The 21916-nt window shown below is 50.0% G+C and overlaps 1 protein-coding gene across 4 annotated transcripts in view; it reads left to right on the forward strand.

Moving 5' to 3' along the window:
- The first annotated feature begins 1228 nt into the window (after positions 1-1228).
- ambra1b (autophagy/beclin-1 regulator 1b) overlaps positions 1229-21916 on the forward strand; it is a 20775-nt gene continuing 87 nt past the window's right edge. The window contains exons 1-19 of one of the 4 annotated variants that reach the window (XR_004609566.1): positions 1229-1483; positions 4322-4527; positions 4790-4848; positions 4973-5156; positions 5481-5653; positions 6186-6252; positions 6328-7853; positions 8123-8209; positions 9707-9892; positions 10221-10301; positions 10975-11075; positions 12087-12197; positions 12603-12791; positions 12895-13049; positions 13215-13354; positions 14043-14147; positions 18220-18407; positions 18815-19554; positions 19639-19795. Coding sequence is in view for 3 of the 4 variants with exons in the window: in XM_034534430.1 (XP_034390321.1) it covers positions 4396-4527; positions 4790-4848; positions 4973-5156; positions 5481-5653; positions 6186-6252; positions 6328-7853; positions 8123-8209; positions 9707-9892; positions 10221-10301; positions 10975-11075; positions 12087-12197; positions 12603-12791; positions 12895-13049; positions 13215-13354; positions 14043-14147; positions 18220-18407; positions 18815-18928; positions 20249-20724 (4074 nt within the window). In the remaining variant the exon portion in view is untranslated. Of the gene's footprint in view, positions 1484-4321; positions 4528-4789; positions 4849-4972; positions 5157-5480; positions 5654-6185; positions 6253-6327; positions 7854-8122; positions 8210-9706; positions 9893-10220; positions 10302-10974; positions 11076-12086; positions 12198-12602; positions 12792-12894; positions 13050-13214; positions 13355-14042; positions 14148-18219; positions 18470-18814; positions 19555-19638; positions 19796-20248 lie in introns of those variants that run through there. The other 3 variants (XM_034534430.1, XM_034534431.1, XM_034534432.1) reach the window with 3 other exon arrangements.

Consider the following 21916-nt stretch of genomic DNA (forward strand, 5'->3'; position numbering starts at 1 on the left):
CCAGAGTGCATTTCATCAATGCACAGACGAGCAGTTCCTCCAGGTGACAAGCGCAGAGGGGGAGGAGCTTCATCTCCTCTCTGTATTCACTGATGGGGTTGCTGTTCAGTTATCAAGCTCCTCTTTTATGGAACCAGCTTCCACTTTCAGTCCTGGAGGCAGACACAGTCACCTCATTCAAGAGTAGACTTAAGACTTTCCTCTTTAATAGTGCTTATAGTTAGGGCTGAATCAGGTTTGCCCTGGTCCAGCCCCTTGATATGCTGCTATAGGCTTATAGGCTGCTGGGGGATGTTTTAGGATACACTGAGCACCTATCTCCTCTTCTCTCTCTCCTTATGGATACATTTACATCTCTCCATTGCACCTTATTAACTCTGCTTCCTCCCCGGAGTCGTTGTGACTTCACGTCTCATAGGGTCCATTGGACCTGGAGGTGTCTGATGCTGGTGAACCGGCCTCCCATTGGCCCTGCTGATGCCCCGCCCCCTCCTCTCTACCTCCTTCTGTTTCATGGATTGGAGTTCCATTCATACATTGTCATATTCATGTAATGTGTTTATGTAACTCTGTAACTCTGTTCATCTGGTCACATGACATCTATTCATCTGTCCATCCGGGGAGAGGGATCCTCCTCTGTTGCTCTCCTGAGAAAGTGCAAAAAGTTATGAAATAATCAAGTACCTCAATATTGTACCAAGCTTCAGAATCAACTCTTTTTTGTTATTTGTTCTTCTTTATGTACTTATATATATATATATATATATATATATATATATATATATATATATATATATATATATATATATATATATATATTGTTAAATACATGTATATTCATGGCCAATAAAACAGATTCAGATTTCATGCTTTATTGTTATTTATATATTGTTATGTTCGTTTTTTGTGAGGACTAATAAATGACTGGAATAATTAATAATTCAGTTTATTCTCATTTCTTCCAAAAAATAAAGAAATTACCCAGATTGTGAAAGCCTCCAGGTCTTCTAGTCAATGTCAGAGCGGCCTGTCGATGTTTCAAACCCACTGGATTTAATCGTATTCGTTTATAAAATAATTAAAATATTCATATCAATTGGAAGGAATGTATTTGTTGTTTCAATTCCAGATGAGAGAACGCGATGCAAACCCTAGTTGTGTTGAACTTGTTGGTTCGATGAGCTGCGTTCTGCGCTCGGTTGATCAGCCTGCGTGTGTGTGCGGCTACTAGCAGCTAGCTACTAGCAGCTAGCTAGGTGCGCAGAAGCAGCGTCGCCTAGAGCAGCTCGAGAAACATGAAACATTAGAAACATTTCTGCTCAACGAGCTCAGGACTCAGCTCATAACAGGCCCGGAACCCGGAGGACCCGAACCGGAAGTCTAACGGAACCGGACCGGTGTTCAGGGGATCCTAACTTATATCCACTGTTAGCTGTTAGCTGTTAGCTGTGATGGAACATCCGGGCAGCGATCGATAAAGAAGGTAGGCCTCTCTCTCCTCATCGATCTTCTCTCTTCTGATCGATCCTCTCTCTCCTAATCGATACAGTCAATCAAACGGGCTGTTTAGTTCACGGTGACGTCATTAAACCCACAAAGAACCGAGAAGACTGGATCGTCGTAATAACTATATTCGCAAAAAAAAGCTAATTTAGCTCCCTGGTTAGCTGCTTTGGAACGGGTTTATACCCGAGCTAACACCATCCAGAATACCCTCTCAGGGTTTAGACCCGAGCTAACACCATCCAGAATACCCTCTCAGGGTTTATACCCGAGCTAACACCATCCAGAATACCCTCTCAGGGTTTATACCCGAGCTAACACCATCCAGAATACCCTCTCAGGGTTTATACCCGAGCTAACACCATCCAGAATACCCTCTCAGGGTTTATACCCGAGCTAACACCATCCAGAATACCCTCTCAGGGTTTAGACCCGAGCTAACACAGGTAGAATCATTAAGAGCTGCTCATTGACTCACTAAGGGTCAGGTAGAATCATTAAGAGCTGCTCATTGACTCACTAAGGGTCAGGTAGAATCATTAAGAGCTGCTCATTGACTCACTAAGGGTCAGGTAGAATCATTAAGAGCTGCTCATTGACTCACTAAGGGTCAGGTAGAATCATTAAGAGCTGCTCATTGACTCACTAAGGGTCAGGTAGAATCATTAAGAGAAAAAAAGTTGCAGCAAGGGTGGTGTATATACATATATAGTTAGTACAAGCACTTGAATGCCCCACGACAGCCTCATGCTCCAGGACCACTGTGGGAGGACGGTGTTGCCTGAAATGACATCATCAGCATTAAGGAGCCAAACAACCTTTCTGTAGGACCGGCAGGGACAATCTATAAATGTCCGGGTTTCCTCTGACAACCGTCTACATATTCGACGGAAAATTCCTAAAACCAAAAAAACTATGTACGGTATTGTATCTATTAATTAATGCAATGTATTTATGTCTGCACTGTATTCACTTACTTACCAAGATCAGTCTTGTGCAGCCAGGGGGAGGATGTCCCCCCTGACAGCCAAGCTAGGTCAAAACCTGTCGTCATGGTGACTGGACTTTAGCTGGGGGGAGGGGGGGGGGGGGGGTTAGCACTTTGGCTTGTTTCTGCTCTTGAACCCGGAGCAGGAGAGCTACTCTGGGTTCTACCTGCAGGAGAGCGACTCTGGGTTCTACCTGCAGGAGAGCGACTCTGGGTTCTACCTGCAGGAGAGCTACTCTGGGTTCTACCTGCAGGAGAGCGACTCTGGGTTCTACCTGCAGGAGAGCGACTCTGGGTTCTACCTGCAGGAGAGCTACTCTGGGTTCTACCTGCAGGAGAGCGACTCTGGGTTCTACCTGCAGGAGAGCTACTCTGGGTTCTACCTGCAGGAGAGCGACTCTGGGTTCTACCTGCAGGAGAGCGACTCTGGGTTCTACCTGCAGGAGAGCTACTCTGGGTTCTACCTGCAGGAGAGCGACTCTGGGTTCTACCTGCAGGAGAGCTACTCTGGGTTCTACCTGCAGGAGAGCGACTCTGGGTTCTACCTGCAGGAGAGCTACTCTGGGTTCTACCTGCAGGAGAGCGACTTGTCCCATCGTGCGTGCGTGTGTCAGAAAGGGAACCTTAAATTACTAAAGAACATGGTGTACCTGTTCTTTAGGAAAGGGAACCTTAAATTACTTCTGTTATCTGGTGCTATAGAGAAAATTACAGGGGGGCGGGCCTAGGGTAGAGTGATAATATGGTGACTAGGGTAGAGTGATAATATGGTGACTAGGGTAGAGTGATAATATGGTGACTAGGGTAGAGTGATAATATGGTGACTAGGGTAGAGTGATAACATGGTGACTAGGGTAGAGTGATAATATGGTGACTAGGGTAGAGTGATAATATGGTAACTAGGGTAGAGTGATAATATGGTAACTAGGGTAGAGTGATAATATGGTGACTAGGGTAGAGTGATAATATGGTAACTAGGGTAGAGTGATAATATGGTAACTAGGGTAGAGTGATAATATGGTGACTAGGGTAGAGTGATAATATGGTAACTAGGGTAGAGTGATAACATGGTGACTAGGGTAGAGTGATAATATGGTGACTAGGGTAGAGTGATAATATGGTGACTAGGGTAGAGTGATAATATGGTGACTAGGGTAGAGTGATAATATGGTAACTAGGGTAGAGTGATAATATGGTAACTAGGGTAGAGTGATAATATGGTAACTAGGGTAGAGTGATAATATGGTAACTAGGGTAGAGTGATAATATGGTAACTAGGGTAGAGTGATAATATGGTAACTAGGGTAGAGTGATAATATGGTAACTAGGGTAGAGTGATAATATGGTGACTAGGGTAGAGTGATAATATGGTGACTAGGGTAGAGTGATAATATGGTAACTAGGGTAGAGTGATAATATGGTGACTAGGGTAGAGTGATAATATGGTGACTAGGGTAGAGTGATAATATGGTAACTAGGGTAGAGTGATAATATGGTAACTAGGGTAGAGTGATAATATGGTGACTAGGGTAGAGTGATAATATGGTGACTAGGGTAGAGTGATAATATGGTGACTAGGGTAGAGTGATAATATGGTGACTAGGGTAGAGTGATAATATGGTGACTAGGGTAGAGTGATAATATGGTGACTAGGGTAGAGTGATAATATCCTATGGTGATTGGGGTATAAGAATAATATTGTAAATATGATGGCCACATTCGTCACACATGATGTGTTCAAGGACCATCGGAAAGATGAACATGTAACATTTAAACATGTTTAATTGTCGGGGTTCAGAAGGTGAACCGACCACTGATCTTCTCTCTCAGCCTAGACGCTGCATGGCGACGGACTGGCAGCAGAGGGAGTGAGCAGCCAATCAGCTGAAGCTGGCGGTAGCAACATGGCGTCCCGTCAGAGGAACTCGGTGCGGATCCTGTCCACCCGGGAGCGAGGCTCCCAGACCTTCGGCTCTCAGAGGCTCCTGCAGCTGCTGGTGGAGGAGAAGGTCCGCTGGATGAAATGGCAGAGTCAGGTATGATATTCATATTGGTGAAACATCCTTTAAGGTGTCTGAATGTCTACATACATGTGGTATTAAGAAATGTGCCTCAAAGGGCTTTACAGTCTGTAGAACTCTGACCTCTGACCCTCAGTTCCGATAAACAAAAACCAGAACTATAAAAATGTGTAAGAAATGTGAAGAAGAGCACCTGAGACGATTGCTAGTGCTAACCGAGTGAGTCTGTGTGGTTTCTCCATTCATAGTTTGTATCCACTGTTTGTGTCCCTGACAGAAAGTGGAGCTGCCGGACAGCCCCCGCTCAACCTTCCTGCTGGCATTCAGCCCCGACAGGTGAGACAACATCTCACAGATGTCTTTGTAAAGCACCGTCCGTGTTTCCAGCAGCTTGTTTTTCATGAGGAGTTCCTCTGCGCCTTTTAATGAGAGCTCTGTGAACTCCTCCTGCTTCTCCTAGAACCCTGATGGCCTCCACTCATGTCAACCACAACATTTACATAACGGAGGTGAAGACTGGAAAGTGCCTACATTCCCTAGTGGGCCACCGTAGAACCCCCTGGTGTGTGACCTTTCACCCCACCATCCCCGGCCTGGTGGCCTCTGGGTGCCTCGATGGTGAAGTCCGTATCTGGGACCTGCATGTGAGTCTCTCTGAAGCAGCCCAGAGGGTCGCCCCTGCTGTGGAGACCATGTGACTCCAGCTCGGCTTCCTTTCATGCAGTTTGGGTGCTGTGTTGGTTTCACGTCCACGAAGTGAACAAGCGTCGCGGAGCTGTTAGAATCGATAAATCATTTTATAACTCGTTAACATTTTAGGATTCACTTGGTTTTGCCTTTCAGTAAACTAGAATATCGACTTTAGAGGACCACGACGTTTTAGATGATGAATAAAATGATGCGTTGCTAATAAATAGAGTGAGAAAGTACTCTGCGGGTGACCACAGATGTGTGTGATGCTCCTGCAGGGCGGCAGTGAGAACTGGTTCACAGAGAGCAACGTGGCCATCGCCTCGCTGGCCTTCCACCCGACCGCGCAGCTGCTCCTCATCGCCACTAACAACGAGCTGCACTTCTGGGACTGGAGCAGGCCGGAGCCCTTTGCCGTGGTGAAGACGGGCAGCGACACGGAGAGAGTCCGGTGGGTTCACATGAGAGGGAGTGGGGGAGGAGCCATGCGCCTTCAAAACAAGAGCACACATTAAAATAAGCCACACGCAGGTTTCAATGACGTGATTCTGGTGGAAATAACCGAGACAGCATGGCGTCTCAATGGCTCTATTGTATCGATGCATCAACACCAAGTATTTACGTTTTATTATATATTTATTACAAATAACTATTAATATTGCGGGATGTCGCAATACATCTTTTTGTCTTTGCCTTCATAATAACAGGAATAGAAGAACTCTTGAATGCCCTAAAATCACAGAGCAGCTCAAAACGTTAGTTTTTTTTAATATCACAACAGAACCGTGGCAAAGAGAACCAGGTCTTCATTTCTATAGCTCCCCCCTCATAGCTCGGCTAAACAGCAGGGCGTGTTGTGAAAACATGTATTTCGGTTCTGAGCGGTGAGTACATGAATCTGTACTGAGGAGTGACTGTGATAATATGTATGACCGCTGGTGTCTATGTTTGTACTGTTCACTTATCTGAACTGTTCCTTCCAGGCTGGTGAGGTTCGACCCTCTTGGTCACAACCTACTGACGGCGATAGTGAATCCGTCCAATCAGCAGGTGAGCCCTGTTGCCCTCGTCTTCTGTTGTTAGTGGCGGGTTGAGTGGCGTTCTCAGAGCTGCTGTTTGTTGCAGAGCGAGGAGGACTCTGAGGTGCCCATGGACAGCGTGGAGATGCCTCACTTTCGTCAGCGCTCCTTCCTGCCTTCCCAGCCGGTCCGCCGCACGCCCATCCTCCACAACTTCCTCCACATCCTGTCGTCTCGCTCCCCGGGGGCTCAGACGGGAAGCGAGCAGCCGCGACCTCACGGTGAAAATGGAAGCAACGTCGGAGAATCTCCGAGCATCCCCCTGGCCCAGTACCCCGGCGCCGAACGCGGGCCTCCCTTCCCGGGCTGTACTCAGCACCTTGGCATGGTGTGTCTGTGCAGTCGCTGCTCCGTCAATCGCAATCCTTCCCTGGCGGCCGACGTGACCCCGTCTGACCCCAGGGTGGCACTTGACGCCCCCCAGCCTTCCCCAGCTTCCACATTCTCTTCGGCCCGTACGGAGCCCAGGCAGCCCTCGGAGCGACCCTCGGCCTTTACCTCAGTCTACTACAGCGGCGGCACTTCTCTTAACCCCCCTGCACCGAGCGTAGTTGAGTCGCACTCCACCTCCAGGCCCGGACCCGACTGGACACGCAACCTGCTGAGCATGAGGGAAGGTGGGGTCGGTCCAGGTATGCTGCCTCCCAGAACCTCCTCCTCCTCCATCAGCCTGCTTTCAGTGCTCCGTCAGCAAGACGGGTCCTCTCACGCCCCTGTCTACACCTCCGCCTCTGAAGGACGGGGTTTCCCCCAACAAGGAGAGCCGGGGAGCCGAGACGCCGCCGGCACAAGCAGTGGGCATCATCCGTTCTGGGATGGCTCTCGCAGCAACACAGCCTCGTTCCGCAACGTGCTGCAGTGCAACCTGAGCCGCTACTTCATGGAGTTCGACCGCATGCAGGACCTAGAGCCGCCATTAGGGGGCGGGATGGTGGATGGAAGTCAGGAGCAGAGCCAAGAGCTGCTGAATAATAACATCGAGCCAGATAGACCTGGGCCTTCCTCAACTTCCTCCACCTCCTCACCGACTATCATCCACTACCAGCCTCCCCTCCCCCCTCCTCCTGCCCCCCAAAACCTGGAGAACAATGTTCCTCCCCCGGCCTCTCGAGGCCACCTGAACCGCTGCCGGGCCTGCCACAACCTGCTGACCTTCAACCATGACTCTCAGCGCTGGGAGCGAACCAACCAGGCCTCCTCCACCTCTGCCTCTACTCTAGAGCCCTCCTCTTCTTCTTCCTCCACCTTTCCTCCTTCTTCTTCCCCATGGCAGCCTGAGGAGGGCAGGAGGACACTAGAAGCCCAACCCCCAGAGAGTAGGGCGCCTCTGGAGCCCAGCGAGCAGCCCCCACCCCTTGCAGATGGAGGTGGAGGTGCAGGAACTGGGGCCTTCCCGATTGCCCCATCCCCCACCCAGTCTGGAGAGCAGACCGTGGGCTTGGTGTACAACCAGGACACAGCACAGTGGGAGAGGGTGTACCGGCAGGCCGCTGCCGGCAGATCGGCAGAGCCACCGGAGGCCTTAAGCCAAGAAATGCCTGTTGAGCCCCCCGATGAGGACTCCCTGAGGAGGTAGGGTGTTTTGGTCTTTCAGGGGGCTAATACCAGCATAGCTACTCTCACCTTGAGATTCACCTCACCTGTGTGATAAGTAGATGTTTATATGTGGCGTTGGGTTCATCTTAGTTTGGGGGCAAGTTTGATGTCTTTGTTTCACAGCCTGTCAACTATTTATGGCTGACATGCTACTTTAAGCCACACGGTAAGTTTAACATTAACATTTATCCAAACAGTTAAAAGTATTTCTCTCATAACACCTGACTTCTACTTCTTTCATCTAGGCGACTGTTGGAATCATCTCTGTTATCGTTGTCTCGCTATGACATGTCGGGGTCGAGAGACCACCCCATTTACCCCGATCCAGCCAGGTACACACTTCATTCACCCCGATCCCTACTGGTACACACTTCATTCACCCTGATCCCTACTGGTACACACTTCATTCACCCCGATCCCTACTGGTACACACTTCATTCACCCTGATCCCTACTGGTACACACTTCATTTACCCTGATCCCTACTGGTACACACTTCATTTACCCTGATCCCTACTGGTACACACTTCATTCACCCCGATCCCTACTGGTACACACTTCATTCACCCTGATCCCTACTGGTACACACTTCATTCACCCCGATCCCTACTGGTACACACTTCATTCACCCTGATCCCTACTGGTACACACTTCATTTACCCTGATCCCTACTGGTACACACTTCATTCACCCTGATCCCTACTGGTACACACTTCATTCACCCTGATCCCTACTGGTACACACTTCATTCACCCCGATCCCTACTGGTACACACTTCATTCACCCTGATCCCTACTGGTACACACTTCATTTACCCTGATCCCTACTGGTACACACTTCATTCACCCCGATCCCTACTGGTACACACTTCATTCACCCTGATCCCTACTGGTACACACTTCATTCACCCCGATCCCTACTGGTACACACTTCATTCACCCCGATCCCTACTGGTACACACTTCATTTACCCTGATCCCTACTGGTACACACTTCATTCACCCCGATCCCTACTGGTACACACTTCATTTACCCTGATCCCTACTGGTACACACTTCATTCACCCCGATCCCTACTGGTACACACTTCATTCACCCTGATCCCTACTGGTACACACTTCATTTACCCTGATCCCTACTGGTACACACTTCATTCACCCTGATCCCTACTGGTACACACTTCATTCACCCCGATCCCTACTGGTACACACTTCATTCACCCTGATCCCTACTGGTACACACTTCATTCACCCTGATCCCTACTGGTACACACTTCATTCACCCTGATCCCTACTGGTACACACTTCATTTACCCTGATCCCTACTGGTACACACTTCATTCACCCTGATCCCTACTGGTACACACTTCATTCACCCTGATCCCTACTGGTACACACTTCATTCACCCCGATCCCTACTGGTACACACTTCATTTACCCTGATCCCTACTGGTACACACTTCATTCACCCTGATCCCTACTGGTACACACTTCATTTACCCTGATCCCTACTGGTACACACTTCATTCACCCCGATCCCTACTGGTACACACTTCATTCACCCTGATCCCTACTGGTACACACTTCATTCACCCTGATACCTACTGGTACACACTTCATTTACCCTGATCCCTACTGGTACACACTTCATTTACCCTGATCCCTACTGGTACACACTTCATTTACCCTGATCCCTACTGGTACACACTTCATTCACCCCGATCCCTACTGGTACACACTTCATTCACCCTGATCCCTACTGGTACACACTTCATTCACCCTGATACCTACTGGTACACACTTCATTTACCCCGATCCCTCTCTGCTGTCCAGGCTCTCTCCAGCTGCTTATTACGCTCAGAGAATGATCCAGTATCTGTCGAGGAGGGACAGTATTCGCCAGCGGTCGCTTCGCTACCAGCAGAACCGCCTCCGGGCCATGTCGTCTTCATCCGACAGTCCTGCCAGTAACCCATCCAGCTCCATGGACAATAGCGATGTGGACTTTGAGGAACTGGAGTAAGTTTAGTTTTTGTATCTTGAATGGGTGAAACCAATTTCCATGATAAGTTCAGCTTCTCAGGTCTAACGGTGATGTTTGCTTCACAAAGACAAGCAGAGCTGGTGTTCTATCAGTATCTCCAGGAAGTTGAAGCTTGATTGCACGTAACTGATGTCACATTTATTCTGCTGTAATCTTTGTGCAGTAGTTTGTGTGTTCATATCAGTTCATATATAACGTGTCAACATAACCTTTAAACAGGGTTTCTTGTTTTCATGTGCACATCATGCACTCTGTGTTGAAGCAGTTCTTGTAGTTTTGATCTTAAACATCTTCTCCTTCCAGTGACAACGGAGACCGAGCCAGACACCGGACGACACGCAACGCCAGAATGTCTGCACCGTCTCTGGGTCGCTTTGTCCCGCGGTGAGTCTGAACCACCTCCAACGATGAGGCTCGGACTTCATATCCCTGTAGTTTTAGTTTGATATGGTTTCAGTGTGCAGAACGTAAACACAGAAGTCAAGAACCCTTTCCAGTCCACGAGTGGTTTTAAAGGTGTCAGATCTAGTGACTTCTAGTGGTGAGGTTGCAGATAGCAACAACAACCCTCAGTTACGCCTCCCTTCAGGTAGAGGGAGGAGTAACAACTAGGAGCTACTCTGATCAATTCTCTGCTTCTTCTTTAGAATGAAATCATTGCTTTTCCAAACAAGTATAGAATTTACAAAACAGAATAGGATTCAAATATATATAAATGTTAATTCTAGAGCAGCAATAGCAACAAAGTCCCTATATGAAGTCATTAATATCTCACTGGAAACAAAAGGTATAATGTTAATAAAATTAGCTTTTGTTCCATCGTTCCTGCTGCACTTGGTGGCCGACTGATTTAGGTTTCACTTTTTATTGCTCAATAAAGAGCGTAGTTGAACTCAAGTAAACCCGAGAATCGGTGGAAGACCACCTATGTGTTCCACCTATAATTCTTAGTTTCGGATATTCATACACTAATTAAAGCATATCATATATATATATATCCATTCTCAGAAATGTGCTGCACTGTTCCTTTTAAACCTCTCGTCCTGTCATCCTCCAGGCGTTTCCTCCTCCCTGAGTACCTTCCCTACGCTGGGATCTTCCACGAGAGAGGCCAGCCGGGCTTGGCGACACACTCCTCTGTCAACAGAGTGCTCGCTGGTAAACACACACTTTGTTGATCGTTGTTTACCGCCAGAAGACAACTTTCTGTTCTTTAAAGTGAAGTCTATGCTTCACGTGTTAAAGCTGCATTCTCCCTACTGACCACCAGGGGGCGACTCCTCTGGTTGTATAGAAGTCTATGCTTCACGTGTTAAAGCTGCATTCTCTCTCCTGACCACCAGGGGGTGACTCCTCTGGTTGTATAGAAGTCTATGCTTCATGTGTTAAAGCTGCATTCTCTCTCCTGACCACCAGGGGGTGACTCCTCTGGTTGTATAGAAGTCTATGCTTCATGTGTTAAAGCTGCATTCTCTCTCCTGACCACCAGGGGGTGACTCCTCTGGTTGTATAGAAGTCTATGCTTCACGTGTTAAAGCTGCATTGTCTCTCCTGACCACCAGGGGGCGACTCCTCTGGTTGTATAGAAGTCTATGCTTCATGTGTTAAAGCTGCATTCTCTCTACTGACCACCAGGGGGCGACTCCTCTGGTTGTATAGAAGTCTATGCTTCATGTGTTAAAGCGGCATTCTCTCTCCTGACCACCAGGGGGCGACTCCTCTGGTTGTATAGAAGTCTATGCTTCATGTATTAAAGCTGCATTCTCTCTGCTGACCACCAGGGGATGACTCCTCTGGTTGTATAGAAGTCTATGCTTCATGTATTAAAGCTGCATTCTCTCTGCTGACCACCAGGGGGCGACTCCTCTGGTTGTATAGAAGTCTATATAAATGACTCTACTTCTCTTGATGTATTCCCTCAGTAAACATTGTAAACATTAGTTTTTGGTCTCAATCTCTAGTTTCAAGTCTTTAGTAAATTGTGGTCATTTAGTCAAACAGACCATAAACCAGGTGATGCTTTAGGGCGGGGCTACAAGGTGATTGACAGTGGTTTACCAGAAATATGCGGGTGTAGCACAGTGGAAATAATCTGTAATGCATTTCATTAGATTAGCTCCTCCCCTTTGAGTTCCCTCAGGGTTCATCGCTGACCGTTTTGTTTTCCAGGTGCGTCGATCGGGGACGGCCAGTCCGCGGTGGCCAGCAACATCGCCAACACCACCTACCGCCTGCAGTGGTGGGACTTCACCAAGTTCGATCTGCCGGAGATCAGCAACGGTACGACAGACTGAACCTGCTTCACCGGTCCATGATCATGACTCATCTTGTTTAGTTCTTTATGGAGCTAAACATGAACACCAGCCCTGGTCTCAGAACCAGAACCTGGTCTATAGGATGTTCACCCTTCTTTATAACACATTTAATACTGGACTTGTTTGTTTAAAGGTCATAAAGTAGTGAGATATGAGTTCCCTCCTCTCTGTCGTGGAGGTTAGTTTATAAACCTTCAGTTCAGAGTTCCTCTTGTCGTCGTCTTGATTCTTCTCAGTTCATTTAGTTAGTTGGTCTTTTCAGAGAACAAACCTGATAGAAGCTCCTCCCCTCAAGCTCTGGGGAGGAGGAGCTTCCCTCTGTGAGGTGGTGATGAAGGTGATGATGAAGAAGCGTTTGTCTCCTCTGTAGCTTCGGTCAACGTCCTGGTGCCAAACTGTAAAATCTACAACGACGCCTCTTGCGACATCTCCGCAGACGGCCAGCTGCTGGCGGTCTTCATTCCCAGCAGCCAGAGGGGGTTCCCGGACGAGGGCATCCTGGCCATCTACTCCCTGGCCCCCCACAACCTGGGGGAGGTGCTCTACACCAAGAGATTCGGTAGGGGGCTGGTCTCTCGGACTGAGTTATTGATCACCGATTGATTTCTGACCCTTTGATGACTCTAAGAGGACCGAAATGACTGCTGTGTTGTTGTGGGCAGGTCCCAATGCTATCTCTGTTAGCTTGTCCCCGATGGGGTGCTACGTGATGGTGGGCCTGGCCTCTCGCAGGATCCTGCTGCACCCCACCACCGACCACATGGTGGCGCAAGTCTTCCGCCTGCAGCAGCCACACGGAGGAGAGACCTCCATCAGGGTGAGTACTAACGGTACTAAATGTACTGCAGTACTGGCAGATTTAGATTTCTTTATCTAGGACTTGATAAAGAGAATAATGGTAGTTTTCCGCTCCATATTCATGAATTCTGTCCCGGTTCTTGACCATAAACGTGTTTGGTCGTGACGAGCTGTCGTGTTTCAGATGGTGTTCAACGTGGTCTACCCAATGGCTCCGGACCAGCGCCGCCACGTCAGCATCAACTCGGCCCGCTGGCTGCCGGACCCAGGGATGGGTCTGGCTTACGGGACCAACAAGGGGGACCTGGTCATCTGCCGGCCCGTGTGAGTCCTCTTCACTCAGACCCGATGAACAGCCTCTCTGTATATTTATGGGGATTCAAGTTAAAATGCAGGAAATCATTCAGATAAGATTCTGATAATGACATTAACAAGTCAGTGTGTTACGTTATGACGGATTGCAGTAATGTTAATGGTATAATATTCTATATAATAATATGACGTCCTGTACGCGTGGGTAAGACTAGACGGGTCTGGACCTGAACTAGTCCGGGACATCAGGAACACACATTCTTAGATATCATCAGTCATAACTCAACAGTCTTTGAATATGATGATCTCTGGCTCCTGAAGATCAGTTGGTTGATGTATTGGTCGTCAATAACCTGATTTGGATTTAATCTGATCTCCTGGTCACTGACTCCAAGACGAGGTTGAATGAATGCAGGTTTGTCGGGTTTCTTTCCACAATGATGTGATTATCTTAATGGGCTGAACAGGAAGCCACTGATTGGAGGAGTTCAATTAGTGCTTTTAATGAGGTCGTGTTCAGTGTGATTCCACGAAGACGTCCCTCCTCTGCTTTTAAGTGTGTGTGTGTGTGTGTGTGTGTGTGTGTGTGTGTGTGTGTGTGTGTGTGTGTGTGTGTGTGTGTGTGTGTGTGTGTGTGTGTGTGTGTGTGTGTGTGTGTGTGTGTGTGTGTGTGTGTGTGTGTGTGTGTGTGTGTGTGTAGGTTCTACCGTAGCGATGGTGAGAGTCCCGCCGAGTCAAGCAGCGAGCCTTTATTCTCAGTCAACAACAGTGGAACCAGCCGGACCCGAGGTTCTGACAGACCAGGGTGAGAACCTGTAGACTCAAAACCATTAGCCCACAATTACTGATCTGGAGTCCTGTTGCTTAAAACCACTTCAGAAAAAAACGTCTTCCTCTTCGGTTTCTTAATATTTGTGTTCTCTCTCTAAACACCGACCGTAATGTTAAATCCCTCTGAAACCCACCGGCTGGATTGAGTCCCACAGTTTCTTCTTTAAACAATTGCCAAAACAACAACATTACGATCTTAACATTTTCCTACGGCCCTTGAACACATCATGTGCGACAAACAAGAAACCAAACAAAGCTTAAAATTTTGATATTTCATGAAAAACAAATCAAAATCAGATTTTGTAAAACATATTAAATTCTGAGCAGCTTGTTCACCGGACAATCGTAACGATCGTTCATCGTAGTTCGTGACGGTCTTTACCGGTCGTTCACAGGCCGGTCACGATCGACCGGTAAACGACCGTCACAATCGACCGGTAAACGACCGTCACAATCGACCGGTAAACGACCGTCACAATCGACCGGTAAACGACCGCCACAATCGACCGGTAAACGACCGTCACAATCGACCGGTAAACGACCGCCACAATCGACCGGTAAACGACCGCCACAATCGACCGGTAAACAACCGCCACAATCGACCGGTAAACAACCGCCACAATCGACCGGTAAACGACCGCCACAATCGACCGGTAAACGACCGTCACGATCGACCGGTAAACGACCATCCGGTCAACGATCTTCTGGTGAACGATCTTCTGGTGAACGACCGTCACAATCGACCGGTAAACGACCGCCACAATCGACCGGTAAACAACCGCCACGATCGACCGGTAAACGACCGTCACGATCGACCGGTAAACGACCGTCACAATCGACCGGTAAACGACCATCCGGTCAACGATCTTCTGGTGAACGACCGTCACAATCGACCGGTAAACGACCGCCACAATCGACCGGTAAACAACCGCCACAATCGACCGGTAAACGACCGTCACGATCGACCGGTAAACAACCGCCACAATCGACCGGTAAACGACCGTCACGATCGACCGGTAAACGACCGCCACAATCGACCGGTAAACGACCGTCCCGATCGACCGGTAAACGACCGTCCCGATCGACCGGTAAACGACCGCCACAATCGACCGGTAAACGACCGTCACGATCGACCGGTAAACGACCGCCACAATCGACCGGTAAACGACCATCCGGTCAACGATCTTCTGGTAAACGACCGCCACAATCGACCGGTAAACAACCGCCACAATCGACCGGTAAACGACCGCCACAATCGACCGGTAAACGACCGTCACGATCGACCGGTAAACGACCGTCACGATCGACCGGTAAACGACCGTCACAATCGACCGGTAAACGACCGCCACAATCGACCGGTAAACAACCGCCACAATCGACCGGTAAACGACCGCCACAATCGACCGGTAAACGACCGTCACGATCGACCGGTAAACGACCGCCACAATCGACCGGTAAACGACCGCCACAATCGACCGGTAAACAACCGCCACAATCGACCGGTAAACGACCGCCACAATCGACCGGTAAACAACCGCCACGATCGACCGGTAAACGACCGTCACGATCGACCGGTAAACGACCGCCACGATCGACCGGTAAACGACCGTCACAATAGACCGGTAAACGACCATCCGGTCAACGATCTTCTGGTGAACGATCTTCTGGTGAACGACCGTCACAATCGACCGGTAAACGACCGCCACAATCGACCGGTAAACGACCGCCACAATCGACCGGTAAACAACCGCCACAATCGACCGGTAAACGACCGTCACGATCGACCGGTAAACGACCGCCACAATCGACCGGTAAACGACCATCCGGTCAACGATCTTCTGGTGAACGACCGTCACAATCGACCGGTAAACGACCATCCGGTCAACGATCTTCTGGTAAACAACCGCCACAATCGACCGGTAAACGACCGTCACGATCGACCGGTAAACGACCGTCACAATCGACCGGTAAACGACCATCCGGTCGACGATCTTCTGGTGAACGACCGCCACAATCGACCGGTAAACGACCGCCACAATCGACCGGTAAACGACCATCCGGTCAACGATCTTCTGGTGAACGACCGTCACAATCGACCGGTAAACGACCGTCACAATCGACCGGTAAACGACCATCCGGTCAACGATCTTCTGGTGAACGACCGTCACAATCGACCGGTAAACGACCGTCACAATCGACCGGTAAACGACCATCCGGTCAACGATCTTCTGGTAAACAACCGCCACAATCGACCGGTAAACGACCGTCACGATCGACCGGTAAACGACCATCCGGTCAACGATCTTCTGGTAAACAACCGCCACAATCGACCGGTAAACGACCGTCACGATCGACCGGTAAACGACCGTCACAATCGACCGGTAAACGACCATCCGGTCAACGATCTTCTGGTGAACGACCGCCACAATCGACCGGTAAACGACCGCCACAATCGACCGGTAAACGACCGCCACAATCGACCGGTAAACGACCATCCGGTCAACGATCTTCTGGTGAACGACCGTCACAATCGACCGGTAAACGACCGTCACAATCGACCGGTAAACGACCATCCGGTCAACGATCTTCTGGTGAACGACCGTCACAATCGACCGGTAAACGACCGTCACGATCGACCGGTAAACGACCGCCACAATCGACCGGTAAACGACCATCCGGTCAACGATCTTCTGGTGAACGACCGTCACAATCGACCGGTAAACGACCGTCACAATCGACCGGTAAACGACCATCCGGTCAACGATCTTCTGGTAAACAACCGCCACAATCGACCGGTAAACGACCGTCACGATCGACCGGTAAACGACCGTCACAATCGACCGGTAAACGACCATCCGGTCAACGATCTTCTGGTGAACGACCGCCACAATCGACCGGTAAACGACCGCCACAATCGACCGGTAAACGACCATCCGGTCAACGATCTTCTGGTGAACGACCGTCACAATCGACCGGTAAACGACCGTCACGATCGACCGGTAAACGACCGCCACAATCGACTGGTAAACGACCATCCGGTCAACGATCTTCTGGTGAACGACCGTCACAATCGACCGGTAAACGACCATCCGGTCAACGATCTTCTGGTGAACGACCGTCACAATCGACCGGTAAACGACCGTCACGATCGACCGGTAAACGACCGCCACAATCGACCGGTAAACGACCATCCGGTCAACGATCTTCTGGTGAACGACCGTCACAATCGACCGGTAAACGACCGTCACAATCGACCGGTAAACGACCATCCGGTCAACGATCTTCTGGTAAACAACCGCCACAATCGACCGGTAAACGACCGTCACGATCGACCGGTAAACGACCATCCGGTCAACGATCTTCTGGTAAACAACCGCCACAATCGACCGGTAAACGACCGCCACAATCGACCGGTAAACGACCGTCACGATCGACCGGTAAACGACCATCCGGTCAACGATCTTCTGGTAAACGACCGTCACGATCGACCGGTAAACGACCGTCACAATCGACCGGTAAACGACCATCCGGTCAACGATCTTCTGGTGAACGACCGCCACAATCGACCGGTAAACGACCGCCACAATCGACCGGTAAACAACCGCCACAATCGACCGGTAAACGACCATCCGGTCAACGATCTTCTGGTGAACGACCGTCACAATCGACCGGTAAACGACCGTCACAATCGACCGGTAAACGACCATCCGGTCAACGATCTTCTGGTGAACGACCGCCACAATCGACCGGTAAACGACCGCCACAATCGACCGGTAAACAACCGCCACAATCGACCGGTAAACGACCATCCGGTCAACGATCTTCTGGTGAACGACCGTCACAATCGACCGGTAAACGACCGTCACAATCGACCGGTAAACGACCATCCGGTCAACGATCTTCTGGTGAACGACCGTCCGGTGAACATTTACGTGTCGGTCGTCCATATTTAAACCCTCCGACCAGCTTTAAGCACTGAGGGCTGTCGGTTGTCGTCTTTATTGGCGCTGCTCTGTCCACAATCTCCTCCTGTGATGCCGTTTCAGACCCAACCGCTCCGGCTGGAGGCTGGACCGAGACATGGGTTTGATGAACGCCATTGGCCTTCAGCCCCGACATCCCACCCCTTCTGTGACATCACAAGGAACCCAGACGCCGATCATCCAGCTGCAGAACGCCGAGACCCAAACGGAGAGGGAGCTATCCGAGCCCAGCGCCCCCCCGCCGTTACCCAGTATGGAGCCTCTCTTGCACCGCAGTGACACCAGTGCTCCTCTCCGCTGATGTTCTAGGGTGGTTAGAAGATGATTATTGTTTCTGGCTCTCGGAACATTTCCAAAAAGTCAAACGGCTCCACAACACAAATTCTCAGATGTATAACTTTTTTTTTTTTCTCACTATTTTCTGATTTTATAAACCGTATGATGAATTGATCGATCGAGTCATTGATCATCAGAATATTGAGCACAAGCATCCACAAACAAATTTAAGTCTTTCAGTCCTCTAGTCCTTCAGTCCTGTAGTCCTACAGTCATCTGGAAGTCTTCCAGTCCTCTAATCCTCTAGTCTTCCAGTCCTCTAGTCTTCTAGCCTTCCAGCACCGACGGTCCTGTTCACAGCCTCTCGTCCTTCTCTCCTCAGATGTCCCTCCTGAGACTCCGTCCACCAGCCGAGCGGCTCCCGGGCAGCAGGAGGCGTCTCTGAGCAGCCGAGCGGGGGACGGCATGCCGGCCGAGGCGGCTGAAGCCACAGCCGGTACTGATCCACTCTGAGGGGTTCACTTTAGTACTGGTACTGGTCCACTCTGAGGGGTTCACTTTAGTACTGGTACTGGTCCACTCTGAGGGGTTCACTTTAGTACTGGTACTGATCCACTCTGAGGGGTTCACTTTAGTACTGGTACTGATCCACTCTGAGGGGTTCACTTTAGTACTGGTACTGATCCACTCTGAGGGGTTCACTTTAGTACTGGTACTGGTCCACTCTGAGGGGTTCACTTTAGTACTGGTACTGGTCCACTCTGAGGGGTTCACTTTAGTACTGGCCTCCGGAGGCGTGGCCTCCACTGGTTTGAGCCGTCGCTCTTGTTTCTGTCTAAAGAATCACTCTCAGATTCCCGGAGAGACGCTCATGAAGAGCTTTGTTGTCTCTCTAAAACATCATCTTCATCATCATGTGTCACTTTATTTTACTCAACGGGATCCAACCGATCCGGAAACATTTGTGTAACGTTTTGTCAACTGAATAATCTTAACTATACCAGATAAAGTGTCTAATGAAGTGAAATCTTAATGCAGGTGCTGCCTCGCGGCACCCTAAATACAGGTGCTGCCTCGCGGCACCCTAAATACAGGTGCTGCCTCGCGGCACCCTAAATACAGGTGCTGCCTCGCGGCACCCTAAATACAGGTGCTGCCTCGCGGCACCCTAAATACAGGTGCTGCCTCGCGGCACCCTAAATACAGGTGCTGCCTCCGTCGGCAGGAAACACTCGTGTTGTTTTTCAGGCTTAAAAACCAACAAATATGGATTGAAGAATATTTCGTTGGATAAAAACATGTCATGACTTTTGGAAATGATTCCGTCTTTGTTCAATAAATGTTGACTTTTGGATTTGACGAAGCTGTGGTGTTATTTGAATGTTTGGACCCACTAACGGTGCAGTACTAATAATGTTCGGTACAGCCCGGTGCGGTCGCTCCACCTTGACTCAGATCATAGTAACATGCTCATAAACGGCAGCAGATTGTTTAGAAGAAAGCGTAGAATCGCACATCGTCGTCTTCACGTGTTCTGGGTTAAGGTGGCGACGTTAAACTTTGAGTTACACACTAAAATAATCTGTTTGGGGTTTATTTAGAATATTTCATCCTCTTCACTTTGTTCTCTTCAATCACACCTGACCATGACGCCGCTTCACTTCACGAGCTGTCAGTGTGATTCGTCATTAGCATATTAGCATTACTATTATTATCTGTGATGTCTCGGTGAGGGGCGTTTACATGCTGATACAGCAGAAACGCACAAAGTGTCTCTTGAGTCCTGTGAGTAAACCCTTGACTCTCATTGGTCCAGGGGAGACTCCAGAGTTCGGCTCGGGGGAAGACGCTCTGGCTCGAATCCGCCGGCTGATCGCCGAGGGCGGCATGACCGCGGTGGTCCAGCGGGAGCAGAGCACCACTATGGCGTCCATGGGCGGCTTCGGGAACAACATCATCGTCAGCCACCGCATCCACCGCGGCTCCCAGACGGCAGGTGCGGCCTCCAGACCCCCGGCGGACCCAGGCACGGGGGCCCCTTCCACCTCGGGGCCCCTCCTCATGGCTCAGACCTACGCCCCCCACCGGGCTGATCGGCCGGCCCTGTGGGAGCCCCAGCCCTCTGGCCTCCCCCTGGTGGACGTGGACGACGACTCCCTGCCGGGCCCCTCTTCCTCGCTGCTGCTGTCTTCCCCGTCTTCTTCTTCCTCCTCCTCCTCCTCTCACAGCCCCCACCCCAGCGGAGAGGGAGGGGCCTTCAACAGTTACGCCGGCGACCCGTACAGCAGGTAGTTCCCCTATTGGTCGAGAGAAGCACTGCTCTTCAAAGCCTTAACTCTCAAAGAAATGGGTGCTGCTTTGTCTCTGAACTGGGACTCCCCCACCCCCCTCCCCCCACCCGACCCGCCGGCGGCGTTGGCGTCGCTTCGTCTGCACTTCTACGAACTGATCATTCCTCTCCAGAAAGGGCTTTTACTTGAACAGAGGCCCGTTAGCGCTGAGCTCCTGTCCGGCAGACTGAAGACCAGGTTCCTCTGTGCCATGTCTGGGGGGGGGGCTCTTTACTCACACATTTACTCCAACGTTCTGCATCCAGTGCCATGTGGTGTTGACATTTGATGTGAAATAGTGCGTGATTGAAGTGTTTCAAAAGTGAATTCAGCACTACTTTAGTTTGAAGCCTGTTTTTGTACCGTGTAATTATGATATTTGAAAAGAAGAGATGGAGGCTGGACTCCACCTGGACTCCACCTGGACTCCACCTGGACTCCACCTGGACTCCACCTGGACTCCACCTGGACTCCACATGGACTCCACCTGGACTCCACCTGGACTCCACATGGACTCCACCTGGACTCCACCTGGACTCCACCTGGACTCCACCTGGACTCCACCTGGACTCCACCTGGACTCCACCTGGACTCCACATGGACTCCACCTGGACTCCACATGGACTCCACCTGGACTCCACATGGACTCCACCTGGACTCCACCTGGACTCCACATGGACTCCACCTGGACTCCACCTGGACTCCACCTGGACTCCACCTGGACTCCACATGGACTCCACATGGACTCCACCTGGACTCCAGGTGGAAACAGGACTCCATCTGGAAACTGGACTCCATCTGGACTCTGAATCATGACTCTGAATCCCGACCCTGCATCAGGACCCTGCATCAGGACCCTGCATCTGGCCTGGAGGAGGTCCCGCCCCCCCACCAGGAGGTGAGTGGCGGCCGACTGAACTGAATTGACTGCATGTCTTTTTTCTAAACGCTGCAGTTCATGAAACGAACGTCAAACGTTTTCCTTTTCTTTTCTTTTTTTACGGCTGTAGAGGAGATGAACATTTCCTTGTTTGGGGGAGAGACTTGATGCCCCCCCCCACCACTAACAGACTCTCAGAGGGTTGAGTCACAAAAGCTGAGAAACTGTGTTTGGGGGGGGCATCAGGAACGACGTTGCTTTTTTAACCTGTATT

Source organism: Cyclopterus lumpus, chromosome 6 (genome assembly GCF_009769545.1).
Source record: "Cyclopterus lumpus isolate fCycLum1 chromosome 6, fCycLum1.pri, whole genome shotgun sequence".
Lineage (NCBI taxonomy): Eukaryota > Metazoa > Chordata > Actinopteri > Perciformes > Cyclopteridae > Cyclopterus > Cyclopterus lumpus.